This window comes from Papaver somniferum, chromosome 10 (assembly GCF_003573695.1).
Source record: "Papaver somniferum cultivar HN1 chromosome 10, ASM357369v1, whole genome shotgun sequence".
NCBI lineage: Eukaryota > Viridiplantae > Streptophyta > Magnoliopsida > Ranunculales > Papaveraceae > Papaver > Papaver somniferum.
The window spans coordinates 80,836,022-80,856,351 of record NC_039367.1 but is presented as its reverse complement, the minus strand read 5'-3'; the positions used below and the strand labels follow the sequence as shown (position 1 = coordinate 80,856,351).

At 36.9% G+C, this 20,330-nt stretch overlaps 2 protein-coding genes across 2 annotated transcripts; both read right to left on the bottom strand.

The window, feature by feature from the left end:
- Positions 1-1,122: 1,122 nt before the first annotated feature.
- LOC113318927 lies at positions 1,123-5,412 on the bottom strand. The gene is made up of 7 exons (XM_026567211.1): positions 4,930-5,412; positions 4,702-4,804; positions 4,373-4,428; positions 3,578-3,712; positions 3,331-3,474; positions 3,090-3,203; positions 1,123-2,996 (listed from the first exon to the last, which is right to left on the bottom strand). The coding sequence occupies exons 1-7, from the start codon at positions 5,335-5,337 to the stop codon at positions 2,904-2,906; spliced, it is 1,053 nt and encodes a 350-aa protein (XP_026422996.1). The 5' UTR covers positions 5,338-5,412; the 3' UTR covers positions 1,123-2,903.
- A 521-nt stretch (positions 5,413-5,933) lies between these two features.
- On the bottom strand, positions 5,934-9,103 carry LOC113318681. Its single transcript, XM_026566894.1, has 6 exons — positions 8,315-9,103; positions 8,093-8,195; positions 7,407-7,462; positions 6,705-6,869; positions 6,446-6,559; positions 5,934-6,317 (listed from the first exon to the last, which is right to left on the bottom strand). Exons 1-6 carry the CDS (start codon positions 8,984-8,986, stop codon positions 6,225-6,227), a joined length of 1,203 nt encoding a protein of 400 aa, XP_026422679.1. The 5' UTR covers positions 8,987-9,103; the 3' UTR covers positions 5,934-6,224.
- Between the last annotated feature and the right edge of the window lie 11,227 nt (positions 9,104-20,330).

Sequence of the window (20,330 nt, the reverse complement as noted above, 5' to 3'; positions counted from 1 at the left end):
ATCCGGTAAAATCCTCCTAGTTGTGATTGGTTTATTATCAGAGTGTCGATTGATAAAATCCTTGCAATGTGGTTTCTATGTAACTGTAGAATAACATCGCCCCGACGTAATGATTTAACATTGTCGTTTCCATCACTGATTGACCCATTAGATTTTAGGAGTTGAACCATCCAGAATCTCATACAACTAGATTTTGTGCCCGTGCTACGCACCGGGCGGCTCCGCAAACCATCCATCATCACTTTTTGATTTGGTGTCGCAGGGCTTTTTCCCTCCACGTCGTTTAAGATTTTTGATTTGGTGTGACTCGGCTTTGCCTCGCCCCGTCGCTTAGATTTTTTAATTTGATGTGGCTTTGTCTCGCCCCGTCCCATCTCGAAAGTTGCTTTTCCTTGCATCGGGCATGCTTAGGATTTTTTATTGGGTGAGCTCGGCTTCGCCTCACCCTGTCCCAATATTTTCTTAGGATTTTTTATTTGGCGTGGCTCGGCTTTGCCTCGCCTTGTCACTTAGAAAATAACACGGTAGAAATCTTTTTCAAAAGTAATTGTCGAGATTTGGTCGGAAACCTGACGGTGAACAGTTTCAGGTACCGGAAAGTCAAACAATCATGTGAGTGCAGTTTCAAGCTCTTCCGCAGTAATCTCAATAGTAATGTTCAGTAGCGGCCTAAACACCTGCACACAAACCAAACAAATTAGCACCCCAACCTACAAAAAAAAAACGGTCCGCGAGTTATAACCCCAGAGGTGTCACCATCCTTCCACAAAAAACCCATCAAAATAAAAGTAACACAAAAATCCCATCAAAACAAAATTAACACAAAAACCCCAAATTTAAATGTTGGTTTCATCAAATTTTATTTTGGTTTCATCAAATTTTGAGCTTAAAATCTGAAGGTTTTACTACTTACATGTAGAAAGTTAAGAAGAGAAGCTAATTCCCACATAGACCGAATATTTCATCTAGGTATTTGTGAAGGTGATGGTGAATTAACTAATGGGGTAATAATTTTACTACATTCTCGTTGCTCTTGTTGTTGTTGAATTCTTTTTTTCTCTGTTTGAGCAATAGCTTTTTTATCTACTACTGGTGGTGCAGTTGAATATCGTCTTGAGGAACTTTTTGCAAAAAAAACGGATTCATAATCAACATTTACAAAACATATATGATAGTATGATACATGAGGTACAAAACAGCCAAAGTGACCAGAGTATAATAACGCTCGCTACGTACATGAGCATTAGCATTGACGATGGAGGTAGTGTTGTTCGAATACTCAGCAGAACATACCTTTCTGCACCTCTCTATGGTTGATTTGATGCACATAGCCTGAAATTGAAATTCTTCCCGATGACACCCCCTTTTGTGCCCTACCAGCTCTGCGTGGATTCAGAGCAAAGAAGAAGTAATGAGCTGATTAATACCTAGAATATGAAGCCCCAAGGATTCTTCCCATGAAGAATAATTTAAGATAGTAAAACCAATAACAGCTCTTTTAATAATGCTGTAACAATAATTTAAGGATTCTTCCCATGAGAAAAAACTTTTAGTGGAGCAACTGCAGAAACAACCTCACTGCAATCTTAAATTCTCAGACCTAACCACCACTGCAAACAAATATTACCAGTCTCAGTTTCACATTCTCTGCAATACAGCCACTGCACCTTTACAATTCAGTTCCTACAGCTTCTAACCAAGCCACTTCTGCCTAGCACCAAATCCGCATCAACCATCCAACACCACAAACCCCTATAACACAGCCTTATTCCTCTAGACGCAACTGCAACTCTGTTGCTTCACAGATCAAAACAACAGCACCAACACCATCCACTTCGGGTCATTCAGGCATATTAACAAACAGTTTATATGCATTTGGATTTTTGATAGTCTTCGTGTTCCTTATTTGTTCTCATTCCCTGCAATGACGAATTCGCACACAATCCACATTCAATCAATCAAATTCAAACAAAAACCCTAATCCATTGCTCAGTTCAATCAAACATTCTAAATCTCAAACACATGACAACTTCAAACCCTAACTTTCTGAATCACCATCTCTATCAAATTAGAAAACTGAATCATACCCATCTTAAATCCTTCGTTCTTGAACCCAAATTCATAGCACAAACATCACTACCAACAATTCCTTGATTATCAAATCTCAGATCGAATCCATCTGCTTCATCTATAACTTAATTTCTCAATTATCTTCCCGCAAATTCGAAACAGACAACCACCATTGAATCTATCTTCTAATTCTTCGTAGACCCTTTGAAACACGCCCTACTATCCATGACCGCAGTCCCCTGTTTCTCTCGACCACTGGGAAGAAGAGATGTCTCCCTTTCTCTCGACCTAAGAGATGTTTCCCTTTCCCTTTCTAACAGATGTATTGTATACTTAACGGACGTCAATAACGTCCAGTTAAGTATTTGGTGTAAACAAAATGTAAGCAATTAGTTAGGTGTAATTCTACACGTAAGTGTTGCATACCCATGTTTTCGTTAACGGCATTACTAACGGCTAGTTAAATATAGAGTGTAAACAGAGTGTAATTCATGTTTTGATGTCTCGTCACTTGTCACGCTCACCGTGCAACGTGGGTGAAAGCTTTTATCTAATTTAATTTGAGATGGGCTCACCGTGCGACGTGGGTGAAAGCTTTTATCTAATTTAATTTGAGATGGGTGTCACGCTCACCGTGCGACGTGGGAGCTCATATGACTTAGTGTTTTAAAGGAGGGGAGATGTTTTAACCGATCAAATATAGTTTATGTACAGTAAGTAATTAAAAAGCTCGAGTTTGATATGGTATATCCTCGACTGGCTTGATTCTGTAAGTACTTTAAGGCGTCTGTGATATGTATATGATCCATTCCCTGTGAACTAGTTTATAATCTTTATAGAGGCTTCAAGAGTGGGTAATCTTCCAGCAACTCACGTTCCGTCAGTGTCTCATTTTCAAGCTGGAGTGTCCACAACACCTGGACCGCCTTCATACAAAAAAAGAAAAAGAAAAACCAAGTGACATGAGAAATGACATTCAGAAAGAACAAAACAAGCGCGTCACTTTCTTTCCATTGTACCTTGATATTGTTGGTGGGGATGGAGCCAAGCTTCTGCAATGCTACCTTCAAATTTCCACTGCAATCGACCTTTGGTAGTTTGTTAAGTCCCTCAGCTGCCACCAGGATGGTTACCTGAATATAATATGAAGATCAGAATTATAAGTCTGAGACTAGGCAGAAAGGACTAAAACTCCTGATCAATGTGTTTATCATGTTGTAGAAGCGTAAATAAAAATAGAAAACTCCGCTAAGCTCGTACCACTATGTACTCATTGCTGAGTGAGCTCTTGCTTGAGGTAGTTTGCCTCTTGATGCTGTTCACACTTACAAGTGGCTCTCTATCAAGATTTTCTTGCTCATTAAAGTTTTTTTCTCCATCATCCATACCACCCATATTATCCACCTACAAAGAGATTCCTTCAAGTTACAGTTACATGCCAAACTAAACAGGATCAGCATGTAATTCATTGCGATAAAATGAGTAGGAAAAGAGCTCATTGAGTTACCGTGATGCTGTGGAAGGTTTGCCTCTTGATGTTGTTCAAGTTCAAAAGTGTCTCTTCATCAAACTTTTCCCGCTCTTCTTTAGAAAGCTGCTTGAAGCGTTTTTCTCCATCCTCTATACCTAGCTCAGCATCCACCTAGAAAAACACATGCAGGCAGGGGAAACAACGGAAGCTCTTTAACAACCTTGATTATATTGAGATCAGCATTTCCTCTTGTTTTGCTTGAGTTTAACAGAGTTTACTCAGGGCCAACTCTGACTGCTTTTTAGTTCAGGTATTACATGGGTGTCCTTTCAAATGTCATGCTCCAACAGGCCAAGGACATTTATGGTTTGGGTATTCTCAAGGTAGTTAATCAAGTACTACTATTCTTTGATTGAAAATGGTTTATGTTCTTTTGCAACCGTTAAGCTTAGAGATCAGAAAGCCTAATAGCACCTAATAATCTATCATTCAAATACGCAATATACAAATATACAATATGTATAAAGTCTCAGCTCTTACATGGACTGTTTGGAGATAAACAGCAAATCTGTCGTGCACTCGCTTTCAAACCTACCAAAGGATAATTTTCTTTCAAATGGTTCACAAACTCACTTTCAGTAAGAATTCTCAATTACAAGTTCAACCTTAAATTTGTTGTTCTCCTGGGTGTCAGTACTGTGAGAGGCTGGGACCCTAATACACTATGTTGAAGGGACCTGCTTTATGTTATTTCATTCAGGTTTGAAGTGAAGTTTGTTTACTCAATCAAGCAGGAAAAGAAGACACCTTTAAGGGAAAATTTTAACTTACAGATGAGTAACCCGAGATGCAATAATTAGGATGTCGAAGCAAAGCTAAGGTTGACTCTGCCACAAGAACAAAAGGATAAGATAAAAAAGATGCATGATAATGGAATAGACAAGAAGAGGTAACCCCTCATATACGAGGGGCAAACCTCATGATCAAGCTCCATGATTCTCTAAAATTAACTGTTGAACATTACTCCGAACACAGCCTTGCATCATCAAAATCAGTTGTAGTAACTGTCTAATAACCTCGGAACAGTACGAAAAGATAAATCGAAAGCAATTTCTTATTAAAAAGCATAAACAATAGAAGCCACTGATTTGGAGCTTCACCTTGCAAAACATAACTCAAACCCTTCCGCGTTGACGTATCTGCAACTTGAGCAATCTTATCTAGTTCCTTTTGAATTGCCTTCGCCGTACCCAGCAATCCAACCTAATCAACAAGACAAGTGCACCGTATGCAAGAAAAACAATTTAATAATCTCCCAAATTTATTTAAAATAAAAATTATGCAAATCAATTTATCTATAGCATAAAGTGGAAAAGCCATCATGATACCTGAAGTTTGATGACAGTGATAAAACTTCCCCGATTAGAATTAGACCTAATAATAACCCAAACGATAAATGCCACAAATAGAACCATAATCACACCACCAACAAGACTCCCGCCACCATCTCCAGATTCTCCACCACCACCACCACGACCACCACCAGAACCAGAACCAGCAACATTAGCATCATTATAACGGAAATAAGGCACCGAATCAGTCAACGTTGAAAAGGAATGTGAATGATCGTTTGAAGAAGAAAAGGAACGTGAATCATCGTTTGAAGAAGAATGTGAAGAAAAGGTATCACCACCAATCACACCGCCTGAAGCAGCTACAGACGAATGCGGAACATATATAACCAGTAATAACCCTAACAAAAGAACAGTAATTGCAGGCTTCAATTTCATATCCATTTGATGGGAAAATTAGGTGACTCCAAGGGGTCAAAATTAGGAGATTGCAGCTTCAGTTTCTATAGAATTGAAAACTTGAAGTTTAGGGACATGTTCTCACTTCGCAGTAATTTCTTCTTTATTGTTCTAAAGTGGATTCATCATCCTCGCTAATCAACTTCCGACACGTGTTTATCAAACACCGACCTTCGGTTTCCAGGTGTTGTGACCCCTAGGTGAGTTTTCACACCGCATCCAATGTGGCGTGTTTGGAGTACAGCACCAGGATTCCCACAGGTGACAGGCCCATGCGGTAGTGCGGTTAATGGTGAAAACGTTTTTTTTTTTAGTGATGCACGACTTAGAATGCTCTCCCATAGTGATCGTAGCGAGTCATGAACTCTCGAAGAATCCATTCACCATCATGAAGAAAATTTAAGGTATTGAGACGATCGCTATCACTGATGCGAGCGGTAGGGTGCACCTCAAGCGCAAGTGGCATGCACCCTATCAAGGGGATAAATTTTTGATGGGGGAATGGGGGACGGATCATATCTTGACATGTATCTTTCCTATTAATTGTTTTATTGTTTTGCAGGAAACTTTTGCAGACAGTATTGGTTAAAGTATGTCCAGCATCGGCAACCATTAGCAACCCCTGGACCATGCCCGTTTCTCTTCCAGTGTCTTTTTTAGTACAACACTTGAGGTTAAGGTTACAATGTAAATATTCCATATACAACCAGTGCAAAAAGGGGAGCAGTTTGCAGCTAATTCATGCGTATTATGTACAATATTATGCTATATATCTCGTAACTATTACAGACAAACAGTTGGCCAACAGTGATCCTAACCTCTGAGCTCATTCCTTGAAGACTAAAGCATTTTAAAAAAGAACATAATCCAGCTTATAGAGGCCTCAAGAGTGGGTAATCCTCAAGCAACTCGCGTTCTGTCAGCGTGTCATTTTCATTTTGAGGAGTCCATAACACCTCAACCGCCTGTATAGAGATAATGAGTTGATAGATTTGATAACTGTCAGTTACTAAAAGTATAAAACTGAATAACATGTTTCATTCACTTTGCACTGTATTCCATATCAAATGAGAAATAAGCAAACTCTTTTTACCATAATTTTGCTGGTGGGGATGGAACCAAGCTTCTGCAATGCTTCCTTCAAGTTAGCACTGCCGTTGACGGCAGGTAGTTTGTGCACACCCTCGGCAGCCACAAGGATGGTTATCTGAAAATGTAAATGTTGAAAATTATGCAATGTAGGCCTAGTCAGAATCTGAGAGAACTAAAAAGAAACTGAAACTGCTAACCGATAACTTTACTAATTATAAACGTCATCGAAGCGAACATAAAACAAACAGCAACCCCCTTACCACTATGTACTCGTTACTGAACCCACTGGCTCTCTTGCTTGTGGTGCTTTGCCTCTTGATGTTGTTTACGTTGACAAGTGTTTCTTCGTCAAACTTTCCTCGCTCTTCTATAGAAAGTTGATTGAAACGTTTCTCTCCATCCTCTATACCTCGCTTAACATCCACCTATATAGGATCATTCAAACTGAAGTTACATGGACAGATATAAAGGTGAATAATTTCCAAATAAATCTATGAAAAGAAGTCAAGAAGACTACTGCTAGACTTCCGTTTACTTTTCTCATCAGAATTAATTCCGCACGTGATTTACTTGGGCATAGAGAAAGAGAAGGACCCTATGTGATCCATGTAAGCAAAGAGAACACTAGCTCTTAACAATCTTGAAGATACTGATATGGACCCTATGTGATCCATGTAAGCAAAGAGAATACTAGCTCTTAACAATCTTGGAGATGCTGATATTTGCTGATGACGCTGTTTGACGGAAATCTTTAAATTCCAATTAAGCATATGGTATATGTTCTAAGAAGTTATAGTGTCAATTAAACTGCTTTAGTCAATCATACGGTTTAGAAAGAACATTTGCGACATCATTTAACTTGTAAATGAGGAACCAAAGATGCAATAATGTTGTTTACAGTCAAACTGCTTGAGTCAATCACACAGTTTAACAGATGGCCTTTGCGGTAAAATTTAACTTACAGATGAGTAACCTGAGATGCAATAATCAGGATGCCGTAGCATAGCTAATGTGGACTCTGCATTCAGAAGGAAAGGAAAAGAAAGTGCATAAGCAAATATTATCAAATAGACAAACAGAACTGATCCAGCCATTTTGCTTAAGTACGTCCTTAGCAAATCATAATCATGCAAGTAAATCGAGGCCCGTGTATCAAATCTTCCTAGCCAAACAACCGATTTTGCATATTAATCCAGTAGTGTGATTCGATAATGTAAATCAAACATTGTTGAATTTGATTTTCTACCTGAAACGAGAACTCTTTCTATTTGTCTATACAGAACGAAATACTGCACCCGTTCTGTAAAAGCATTTCATAACTCCAAAACCAGCTTTGTAAAAGCAAATATAATCTCTCGGTTGTCTAAAGACTCACCCTCCAATGTTGTGATTCATATATGTCATCCATATGGAAAGCTAATAATCATACAAGTGGTTTTCTGGAACAGAAAATGAGCATTTCTGCTGAAGACAACCGTGAATCATCAATGAGGGGATTATTTGTGCCAACAATCCATAATTCCTCTTTAAACAACTAGAATTGCAGAACCGTGCATCGTGCGGAAAGGTACGAACAGATCAAAATTTCCATGTATTTTTAGTGTCAAATCACAAACATAAACAACACAAAATCAAATTGGATCTTCACCTTGCAAAATATAACTCAACCCCGACGGAGTTGACGTATCCGCAACTTCAGCAATCTTATCAAGATCCTTTTGAAGTGACCTCGCCATACCCAACAGTCCAACCTAAATTAAAAAGCAATTTATCCAAGAAAACCATTCACAAATTTATGTAGAAAAAAAACATAATTCATCAACTATAGTCTATACATTAAACATAAGGCTCGATATAAGACTTTTTATACCTGAAGCTTGATAACAGTAGTTTTCTGTGTATCCGTTAAAACACTTCCATCTGACTGATCAGAAAGAAAACCAGAAACCAAAACGAACGCGGCGAAACCCGCCAATATCAAAAAGAAACCTGAACCTGCACCAAATCCAATAGCAGGACCAACATACAATCCACCACCACCAAAACCAAGCAATGAAGGAGATGAATATGGCACAGAGTAAGCAAACCCCCGCGAAGACGTAGACGGTGAATAACTACGCGACGAAGAAGATGATGATGAAGAATGTGAAGAAAAAGCTCTACCACCAACTCTACCACCAGAAGCAGCCAAAGCTGAATGCGGATCATATGTAAGCAATAGCCCCAGTATAATAGCAGCAATAGCCGGCTTTTGAATTACTTTCTTAAAGGCTTTTGAAATTACTTCTATAATTCCATCAATTGAATTCCCTTTCCTCTCTTTTTCCTCCTCCTTTTCCCCTGATTTCAGTAAGCATTTCACCTTAAAATTGTTAATTTCGGATCTCTTGAGAAACAAATTCCTATTCTTTCTAATTGATTGGAAATGAATTTGTGCAGTTGGGAAAGTCTTTTTTAGTAATGGATTCCAATTTAGAGATGATTTTGATGATTCTCCTCTTACTACAAATGAAGTTATTTCTAGTAATGAAGCAGTTGCCATTGATGGAATTGAAATTTCGAGAGTTGGATTGAGTTCGAGTCCCCCTCGGCAAGAGAATTGACAGTTCAAGGAAACGCAAACCTGGAAAGGAAAATCTGGATATCTAATTGTGGACCCTTGAAATCGAACTTGAGAGAGTTTGAACCGCCCGTATGTCCAATCATTTCAAAACCTAATCTATTGCGGTAAAGATTTTCTGGGGAAATGTTTCGAAGGACTTGTACAGTGTACTGCCTCTAAGAGCATCACCAGTGTGCATAGGATCAATATCATCATGTGTGGAGGTTTTATTAACACATTCTTATATGTGGGTCATTGCTAAATGATAAAAAAAAATTAATGTAAATCTTTTTACTTCAAGTTGATCTCCAACCCCCAAAGTATTATTTAACGAACATTATTTGAAAACTAGACCTTTATGGCATGAATTCATAGGAATCACAAGTAATGCCTCGGAAATTTTAGAAGAGGCTAACTCTCGTAGTTGTGAGTCGACTTGTGAATGAAAAAAAAAAAAAAAGAACAACAACAACGTGACTATTACTAGGATTCATCATGGCATTGATATTCGTGCAGATATTTTGGAAAACATCGTTCACCTTAGCGACATGCGCAAACTTCACTATCTCCATATCCATTTTCTTAATTTATTCATGTGATTGTGGTTTGTTAAATTCTGAATATCATGGTCCATTGTACGACTATCTGAGTAGAGTTTTGAACTCTTACATATGAATTTTAGTACGCAGAGTGCAAACTTGTGTACGGCAATTGGATTTATGCAGGGTAATTCCTCCCATAGCTAAAGAATAAGTGGCCAACTATAGAGATTATTTAGTGATGTTCCTAGATGCTTTACAAATAACTATGATTTGGAGTATAGGTTCTGCGTGTATACCTCTTGTAAACCCTCATGAGATTATAACTCGTCCACTAAGGACACTTAGGGGTTTAAAGGCTTGTTATACTCACTAAGTGTAATTGTATCCTCAACAAAAGGGATTTGTATATTTTAGAATTAGTTTAGATAAGTTTGCTCGAGGACTAGCGAAGTCTAAGTGTAAGAGAATTTGATAGGTGTCTTAAACACCTTGATTTACCATCTATTGTTCATACTTTCTTTGTTATTTTTCATGTGAATTATATATTTTACGTTCATTTTGAGTTTTTGTATGTGTTTTGGAGTCATTTGGAGTAAAAGAAGAAGAAATAAGCGCAAAGGGTGTGGGTCGTATGGCCATTTCACGAGAAAGTGATATTGGGAACCTCGCCAATGTTAAGGGGCAACCAGTTGGGGTCCAAGAAGGATAGATAAAGGCATGCCACTTTTGTTTGAAGGCTGCCAAGGGAAAGAATTATCATTTCAAATTAGGGTTTCCTCGTATCTAGGCGCCTTTATCTTATCCTATTTATAACCTCAAATCCAGGACGAGGAAGTTATTTCCTCTCTTCTCTTGAACAACGACCAAGGCAACTGCAAGTCAAGCCATGGTTCTCGTAGGAGATTGCCAAGGGTTGACAAGGATAGAAGCTAACAAGGATACGGATGACTTTGTGCCCGATCTATTATATAGGTTTGGACAGACTTTTGAAGTCGAGCACATAGATAAACAAAGTGAATGTGTCATTGATGTGAGGGTGTTGAGCTCTTAAATGAATAAGGAAAGATGGGTTTCTTTTCAGTGTCATTCTAGACAGAGTTCTGCACGAGAATACATACAGTTGAGCAAGAAATGTTGCATCCATTGTTGTCAAAGGTTTTAGGAAATTAATAGAGTCGTGACGGTTCTCTCGAGATTAAAGAGTGGGTTATGTTAGAGTGTGAACGTCAGCAAGAGAGAAACCCAAATAAGGGATGTAAAGCAGTGTTTGTTCTCCTCTCTTATCTGACCGTACAGTCAAAGAAATTAGCTTGATGTCGTCGTTCTATGTGTTGAAATGAGTGATTCAGAGTTCTTGTGAATGATTAGCGGATATGGGTTATGAATGAGTTCGTATTTGCATTGAAGGAATTGATGTGTGGTCTTCAATATACAACCAGTGCATAACCATCGTCAATTTGCATGTCGCGTACTAGGTGTTTGTAGAAATGCCCGAACCACGGGTCCTGTCTTGCAGTATCCCTTCAAATCTTTTCTTTGCTATCGGCTAGCCATGAGCTTGAGGGTTATTTGCCAAGGGTTAAGTCAGTTCGTGAATCGGGTTTTCCAACTGCTAGCCTATTCAATCAACATTAAAAATTCAATTCACCACGGTTCGTGAATTGTCCCCAACTGAACTTACGGTTTGCGAACTGGATTCACCAACCTTCCTTGTATTTCTGAAACTCAGATATCCATGGTTTGCGAACTGGTTCGCCAACCTACCCCGAGCAGAATCATCAGAAGTTCTGAAAACTCTCTTTGAACAAATTGAAACTTTCCAATAGTCATAGATAATAAATATCATTGTTTGGGCAAATTGATCAACTTGAAACAAAAATAGTTCATGAGCAATATAATGTTCTTAACCAAGATTGCTAAGGATTTATGAACATCCATTTCTTGAATAATATTTCGAGAGTTTAAAACAAGAGAAGCTTGAACTCGAAATTTCTTCTTTCTAATTCACCAAAAACACAAGTTAGACTTTGTTTGTTTCTTATAACATGTATATTTAAGAACTAAAAAACAAATCAAGTGAGGTAAAAACGAATCATACAGAAGAACACAGATCATTAGCCGCATTGGTTTGTCATCATGAGTACTTCATCTTTAATCCATTATCTCTTAATTAATGGTGAATGATGTACCCGTAATTTGTATGATTATCATATCTTGAGAGTCCTACCCAGAGATCGTACTTAAGTTTAAATATCAACATTATGATTAAATAGATTATCTAGTGCATATCCTTCTTAGCTTTTCATATAGAAATTCTCATGGATCATGTTCTCCTCTCTTTCTTAGGAGTCAGAGTAGGCATGGAGAACTCTACAAAAAACATAAGAAGTGTTGGTACCCACATCGAGTCATTATAATTTGGACTCACAAGCGACGTGGTACACCTTGAGTTGTATAAAAATGTATTGACTCTTATATGTGCATATAAAACAACTATGAAAAAACCACTGGGGAAATTTACAGTCGTAATCATTCAATTAAAAGGTTGTGTAACCTCTTAAACATGGACTTATCTCTTTGGAGCATTGACTCAACAAGTTAGAGATAAAAATTATTGTCTTCAGAAACATTAGGTTTTAACTTCAAGAATGTGTTTGAACAATAATCAAGATGATACACGGATTCCCACCAAATCACTTAGCGAAACATAAGAGTACCAATAACAAAAACAAAAATATTTTTGATATTAATGGATCATGGCATCAAGCATATAATAATAGAATCATAAAGCTTGCTCAATTTTCTAGATATACCTTTTAGAAGAATCCAATCATGAATCCTATGGCTTCACCAAATATTCAACATATTACCCAACATAATATGTGCGCCCTAGTTTTTGTGCCTTCCTCACCATGTTTCATACTAGCTAGAGTCTTATTTGGTGAAGAAGCCCTTTCAACACAATCAGGATGTGTTGGGGTGTGTTAGAGCACTGCTCGGTCGAACTCGCAAGCATTGCTATCTCAAGCTTGTTGTCAAGTTTAGTTGCCAAAACTATAAGTCTTGATTTCTAGTCTACTTATAGCTAAGTCTCGGATCAGGATAGAAAGTGTAGTTGAGTATTAGACTTCACAGCATTCATCGATCAAAGACGAAGAACTACTAAGGGGAGCTTGTGGAACTTCGTCTAGAAAAGGTATGTGGAGACTTGAACTCATCTATCACTCAAAAGTCTATCTACTATATCTCATATTTGAGACAAAAGTCGTATAGCTATATAGACTTCGATTATACACATTTGATATTTCGAGCTGAATTTAACTCCGAAATATGTGTTGGTAATATTTCTCTTTAACCAAGTTCATCTTATGTTTTTGACGAAAGTCAAAAGATGATCATGTGAAAATCACCTGGTCAAATCTTACATGATTTGTGTGAGACAGTCATTTGATTTTGACTCAGAATGTTTCGTATTGATCATTTGATCTGCTTCGAAGCTAATAGTTTGTGTGAGACAGCTGTTGTCGTCTTCTAAGAATGTTTCAATGATTGAAATGGGAGTTTAGAACACTTAACCATAATTGGATTATGTGCACGGTATGCGTACTTGCATATGTGTTGATTCAAGATCGGAATGTAGTGTGCATACTCGTATGCGTACTGGCGAGGTCAGGTAAAGTCCGAGAGCTAGAGTATGTGTACCTGTAGTACGTGTACTGGCGAAGTCAGTTGAAGTCCGGGTACTATAGTATGCGTACCTGGAATGAACTAAAGTTTGGAAGTGTACGACAATATGCGTATCCGTTTGCATAATGGCGAACACAGTCCAAGTCCGGCTACTTAGGTATGCGTACCCGTTTGCATACTTGAGTGGGTTATGTTCTAAAATCGGTTTGTTCATGAACTAATACATTTATATAATAAGGAATGCAATCTTTTGCAAACCGTGGCTATAATGTTCATGAATTGATTCGAGTGAATCAAAATCGATTTTGCTTCAATTGTGTCTTGTATACTTCTATGAGAATATAAACAATTTAACAACTCTAGAACTAGTTTTATTTGAGTCATTTGAACTAGATATGGTTAAGATGAATAAGGTTGATATGAAAGTGTTCATATGGATAACTTCGGTTAACTATTGTTGAGCCAAAAAAAGGAGTACATGTTTAGGTACGGTTACTCATATCTAAATGAAGTCACTTTTCATTTGTGTGTAACAAGCTAAGTTCGATCTAACAGTTGGAAGATATTAGCTTGAGTCTAATCAGGTTTTCATATAACGGTGAATATTGAATGCTTTATTACCAAGGTAACATTGATTGCAAACCCTGATTTGAAGACTATATAAAAGAGAACTCTAGCAACTGGGAAACCTAATCACTACACCTCATGTGTGATACTAGTTGCGACTAGAGTCGATTCTACTTTAACCTTAGGTTTTTTTAAAACCCTGTAGGTTAACGACTTGAAGACTTCATTGGGATTGTGAAGCCAGACCCCAACAATTTTCTCTGTAGTTGCGTGTTCTGATCTTGCTGTTTTCTATCATGAGTGAGTACTATCTTCTCTAAGATATGCTCGATATTTAATCTCCGATGAGCAAGATAAAAAGTAGTCACAAACATCTTCGTCTCATCGTTTGTGATTCCACAATATCTTGTTTCGCTACCATGCGATTAAGATTATTGTAAGGTGATTGATATTTCTAGGATGCTCTTTGTGAATATAAGTCCGGTATATCAATTGGTTCATGTTCACCTTGATTTATCAAAAGACAAAAAAAAAAAACTCGTAGGTATTTCTGTGGGAGACAGATTTATCTATTCTTATGGACTTTTCTGTGTGAGTTAGATTTGTTTATCAAGTCTTCGACTTTGGCTCGTAGCAACTCTTGGTTGTGGGTGAGATCAGCTAAGGGAATCAAGTGCGTAGTATCTTGTTGGGATCAGAGACGTAAGGATCGCAACTATACCTTGAATCATTGTGAGATTGATTAGGGTTCAACTACAGTCCAGTCTGAAGTTCATTGGTAGTATGCTAGTGTCTGTAGCTGCTTAATACAGTGTGGTGTTCAAATATGGACTTGGTCCCGGGGTTTTTCTGCATTTGCAGTTTCCTCGTTAACAAAAATTTTGGTGCCTGTGTTATTTCTTTTCCGAATTATATTTTGTCATATAACTGAAATATCACAGGTTGTGCATTGAATCGATCGATTGGGAAATCTAACCGTTGGTTGTTGATTGAAATTTATTGATCCTTGAACATTGGTCTTTGGTACCGTTCGAGTTACTTCTCATATATTCAATTGGGCTCACAAATTTCTACTTGTTGATTGCAGATTGAATTGAGAGATAGAGATATAAACTCTTTGATATATACTTTTCTAAAGATTGGCTCAACAGTAGTTAACCGAAGTTGGCTCACCGTTAGATGAAAACCTCATATGAATAAGGTTGAATAAGGTTGATATGAGAGTGTTCATATAACTAACTTTGGTTAACTACTATTGAGCCAACCTAGTGTACACGTTTAAGTACGGTTACTTAAACCTAAATGAAAGTACATTTCATTTGTGTATAACAAGCTAAGTTCGATCTAATGGTTGAAAGATATTATCTTGAATTTAATCAGGTTTTAATCTAACGGTGAATATTGAATGCTTTATTACCAAGATAACTTAGATTGCAAACCCTGATTGAAAACTATATAAGGGAGAACTCTAGCAAATGGGAAACCTAATCCCCACACCTTCTGTGTGATAATAGTTGCGACTAGAGTCGATTCTTTTTTAACCTTAGGTTTTTCACGAAACCCTGTAGGTTAACGACTTGAAGACTTCATTGGGATTGTGAATACAGACCCAACTATTTTCTCTGTAGTTGTGTGTTCTGATCTTACTTCTACTATCGTGATTGAGTATTATCTTTGCTAAGATTTGCTTGAGATTTATCTCCGATAGGTAAGATTAAAAGAAGTCACAAACATCTTCGTATCATCGTTTGTGATTCCAAAATATCTTGTTTCGCATCCGTACGATTAAGATTATTGTGAGGTGATCGATAATACTAGGTTGTTTTTCGGGAATATAAGTCTGGTTTATCAATTGGTTCATGTGCACCTTGATTATCAAAAGACGAAACAAAAATCATAGGTATTTCTGTGGGAGACAGATTTTTCTATTCCAATAGACTTTTCTGTGTGAGACAGATTTGTTTATCAAGTCTTCGAGTTTGGGTCATAACAACTCTTGGTTGTGGGTAAGATCATCTAAGGGAATCAAATGCGTAGAATCCTGCTGGGGTTTAGAGACGTAAGAAGCGCAATTGTACCTTGATCAATGTGAGATTGAGTAGGGCTCAACTACATTCCAATCTGAAGTTCATTGGTGGTAGGCTAGTGTCTGTAGCGGCTTAATACAGTGTAGTGTTCAAAGCTGGACTAGGTCCCGGGATTTTTCTGCATTTGCGGTTTTCTCGTAAACAAAATTTTTGGTGTATGTGTTATTTCTTTTCCGCATTATATTTTGTTATATAATAGAAATATCACAGGTTGGCGTTAAGTTCAATAAGTTCTTGAACCTTTAGGTTGTTCATTGAATTGATTGACACTTGGATATTGGTTTTTGATACCGTCCAAGTTATTTCTTATATTAAATCGCACTTGCAAATTCCTATTTTTTTGATTGAAGATTGAATTGAGAAATAGAGATATAACTCTTTGATATACTTTTCTAAAGATTGAGTCTAACTATATAGTTGATTCTCTTGAAAGTATATTGGAGTTAGTCCATACAGATTGCTAAGAGAAATATTGGGTGTGGTTGTTAGACCCCCGCTTTATCATGGTGAACATCATTTAGTTCACCACAGGTAGTTGAAACAAAGTCACGCATGATCTCTAGGAATTGTATAACTTCCTTAAAGCTCTCAACAACTTTTCCATACCTCATTAATATGTTATCCTTTGTCGTTCCCTTTTATGGGAGATTCTTCTTAGTGATATTTGCTGCTTTATTGGTTTTCTTTTGTACCCATTTCTGAGTGACTTTAGGAGCAACATGTTTTTTTCTCCCTAGTGTTATTAAGAACTACCTTGGGGAATTCTAGAAGAACTGATACTATCCAACTCAGTTTTTTCTCCAGTTAGAAGCATTTGATCTTGTCATCTTATAAACATAAGCACATCTGGTTTTATCTGTTTTACGGAATCTGCATCCCATTTGCAAGTGACCTGGTTTTCCACAATAAAACCAATTTTTAGTAGAATGAAAAAAGTGATGCTTATTGTTAACAAAATGTGTATGTGCTTGCATTGGAGCTTGATAGAATTACTTCTTTCTGTCATTAGTGTATGGTGGAGATACTTCACTCTTGTTGTCAGTGGGGTCTTTTGGTTGATAAGAATCTTTAGCCTTGACAAATTTACCTCGTTGCAAATTAATTAGGAGTGTTTATTTCTTCATATCACAATCCTCACGTATCACGATGACTTCTACATGCTCCCAATAACGAGGTTAATTTATCTCAGCTACTATTGAGAAACAAGCTTTCTTTTAAGCTCATATTTTCTTCTTCCAACCTTTGTTCTTTCAAGATCATTAACTAGATCATTCTTGGATAATTCAAATTGAACTTTGAGATCTTCTCGTTCTGAATCAAATAGTAAGTTCATCTCAATGTTCTCCAAATTATCTAGTTTTACTCGAAGTACCTTCTCTCGACACATCCTTCGTTGATTTCTTCTTTAAGACCTCTTAATTGTTTGAGATAATCCCTTGCACCAATACACTCAAGTTAGTCTCGCAAGTCTTTATTCTCACTACAAAGTTTGTCATTTTGAACTTTCTCACTGAATAAAGAGCTTTCAGTTTCAGAAAGTTTTTGATGACATTCCTTAAGAAGTTTATTAGCAACTGGATCTTCATCGAACTCTTCTTCGTCGGAGTCAAAATTTGTGTCTGAAATCTATAAGCTAATGAAAACTCGCATGTGTCCTCTAGATAATCATCAGGCATATCATCAAGAGTTGAGAGAGTTGCAGTGTATGCTGGATGTCTACGGTCCCTGCTAGGGCATACAGATGATAAATACCCGATCCCACGACAGGTGAAGCATTGAATAGCATCATTAACACAAGTTCAAGGCTTATGATCAGGATATGTTGTATCTTTAGAAAATATTTTTTTCATGTTTCTCAAGATTTTCTGAATTATCGCGGAGTATCATTCTTAGTCCTTGGCACAATATTTTACCCTCAAAGGGACTGGAATTGTTTACAGCTTTAAGAGAAATACCTATCTCTTTTTCAGACAGGTGTGCATTATCAAAAAATCTTTAATTCACCAACTATATCGCTCTTTGCTAGTGTAGAAAAATCATTTTCTTATGTGATGGCATGTTTTTTAGACTCGTATCATGATGGTAGAGACCTGAGAATTTTATACATAATATCTTTCTTTGGAATAGTTCTTCCTAACGAATGTGAGGAGTTAACTATCTGATAGAGTTCATGGTTAAATTCATCAAAGGTTTCATCATCATACATACGAAGGTTTTCCCAGTCATGTGTTAGGTTTTGCAGTATTGTTTCTTTCTCTGTGGTATTTCCTTCGAATATAGTCTGCAAGATATCACAAGCTTCTTTCGAAGATTCATATATAGTCACATGATGTTGGAGATCTTGGATTACGGCATGTATAATAGCACTCAATCCATCGGAATTATGTTTTGCAACACTGATTTCAGTTTCGTTATATGTAGTTATGTCCTTAGTAATAGTATTCTCGCCTTCACAAACTGTCGGAAGAATATACCCCTTTACCACAAGTATCCATGTCCAAAAGTCGCGGGCTTGTCAGAAGGAGCGCATAGAAATTATCCACCATAAGTAATTTGTGTTATGAAATTGAACTTGGTTGACACAAGCTAAAATTCATTTCTATAGGTTCGAATCGCCACAAACACAAATTTATTAGGTCTTTACGGTGTTTTCCTGCTCTGATACCAATAGAAAAGGAGAGGGTAACTAGTACACCACCAACTTTTTCGTTCGGCAACCTATATGGCCAATCCTTGTACAGTCTATACATTTACAAAATTGTATTTAAGATTGTTTTGACAAGGTAAACCTAGTATGTACCGGGACTGTTCATGAACCAAATTCCAACAAGAAAAAGTCTTGTAATCTATATTTCAAGATATGAATTCAACAAGAACGAGTTAGATACGTACAACCTCTGATATTTAAATTATAAAGATAAAATAATATAATGCGGGAAAAAAATAACCTTGTGCAACACACACACAATTTTTCAAGGGATAGATTATGTGGTTATATGAAACCCCTATTTATAGTGAATGATCAAGGTTGGGTTTCTTGGAAACAAGGCAACCTTGTATGGGAAAGGAAACACCCAAATACTTAACCAAAATAGGCTTTTATCACGTATTCACGGTTTTGGTTCGCAAACTGTTACCAAAAGTTCGTCTACAATTTCTATTCATGAAATCAACCTTAGACACACTTATAAATTAATGTTGCTTTAATAAATCACTCATAATGTCTTCATTATACTCGGAATTGAGTGATTTTTGGGTCGTTGCATTCGTATTCTCATTCTCTACAACATGAGGACCTTTCTAGTGATAAAGTTTATTCTCACAAAAGTCATGGCTCAAATATCCTCAAGTGTATATATAATATGTATTTACTGTCATATGAATTGTTTCATAGAGTGAGCACTTGGATAATAGATAGGCAGAGTAAACAAGAGAATCAAGAGTTTGCTTCTAACCTTTAATAAAGTTCTACTAGATGTCTTCATGCAGTCTTCAATATCCATTCTTCAAGGTTAACTTTGATTTTATATTTTACTTCTTAAACCTAATCTAGTATGAAATTGACTTTTAGGAGACTAAATCAAGAACGCATTTTGTCATCTAAATTTGACAATTAACTTGAACGCTAATGGGTTCGACCGAGCAATGTTCTAACAGATTTGGGCTGCAAAACTGAGAAACTTCCTATGAAGTACTTAGGACTACCTATTGGTGCTAGTTCTAGAAGTAAAACATTGTGGAATTCAGTTTTAAAAACAATGTAGAAAAGATTACACCACAAGAAACTTAACCTATTGTAGCACCCAATGGTTATGGCGTAAACCCCTACTAGTGTCGCGATAACCTATGTAGAAAGAAGTCAATTGATGTACCCACTCTCTATCACTGCAACAAGATATTATACTTTTTTGCCACACTCTTTTCATACTGTTGCTACATTTTTATGGCAACATTTTCATTTTGTAGCAGTAAATTATAGCTTTTAGCTGCACTTGAGAATTATTGCGGATAATTTTTTTCTTTTGCAACATATATATTGAAGATGTGGCAATATATAGTGTAGCAATAGGTAGATTTTCTTGTAGTGTTAACTTATTGGAAAAAAAAATTTTAACAAAATTAGTAGACTAGTGCTCATTAAGAGTTGTTTGTCTAGTTTCCCAATTTATTATCTCTCCCTTTTTATCTTCAAGTCAGTGTTGAAAACAGTTGCTTGTATTGTTTTTTGGTTGGCTTGGACAAAATTGTGTTTGTCTAAGAAGAGTGGAGGACTTGGGGTTGAAAGTCTTAGATTAATAAATAAGGCTTTGCTTGTTAGATGGGTCTGGCGATATGCTAGAAACAAAGGTGCACTTTGGAGGAGAATTTTCCAACAAAAATGCAAGGTGATGGATGAAATAG

Coding starts and splice junctions, on each gene's coding strand:
- LOC113318927 (XM_026567211.1), bottom strand. CDS start 5,337: ATGGATATGAAATTGAAGCCTGCAATTACTGTTCTTTTGTTAGGGTTA. Junction 4,805..4,929: donor TCACTGTCATCAAACTTCAG/GTATCATGATGG, acceptor CTTGTTGATTAG/GTTGGATTGCTGGGTACGGC. Junction 3,713..4,372: donor GCATCTCGGGTTACTCATCT/GTAAGTTAAAAT, acceptor GTGTTTTTCTAG/GTGGATGCTGAGCTAGGTAT.
- LOC113318681 (XM_026566894.1), bottom strand. CDS start 8,986: ATGGCAACTGCTTCATTACTAGAAATAACTTCATTTGTAGTAAGAGGA. Junction 7,463..8,092: donor GTTGAGTTATATTTTGCAAG/GTGAAGATCCAA, acceptor TTCTGAATGCAG/AGTCCACATTAGCTATGCTA. Junction 6,870..7,406: donor GCATCTCAGGTTACTCATCT/GTAAGTTAAATT, acceptor GATCCTATATAG/GTGGATGTTAAGCGAGGTAT.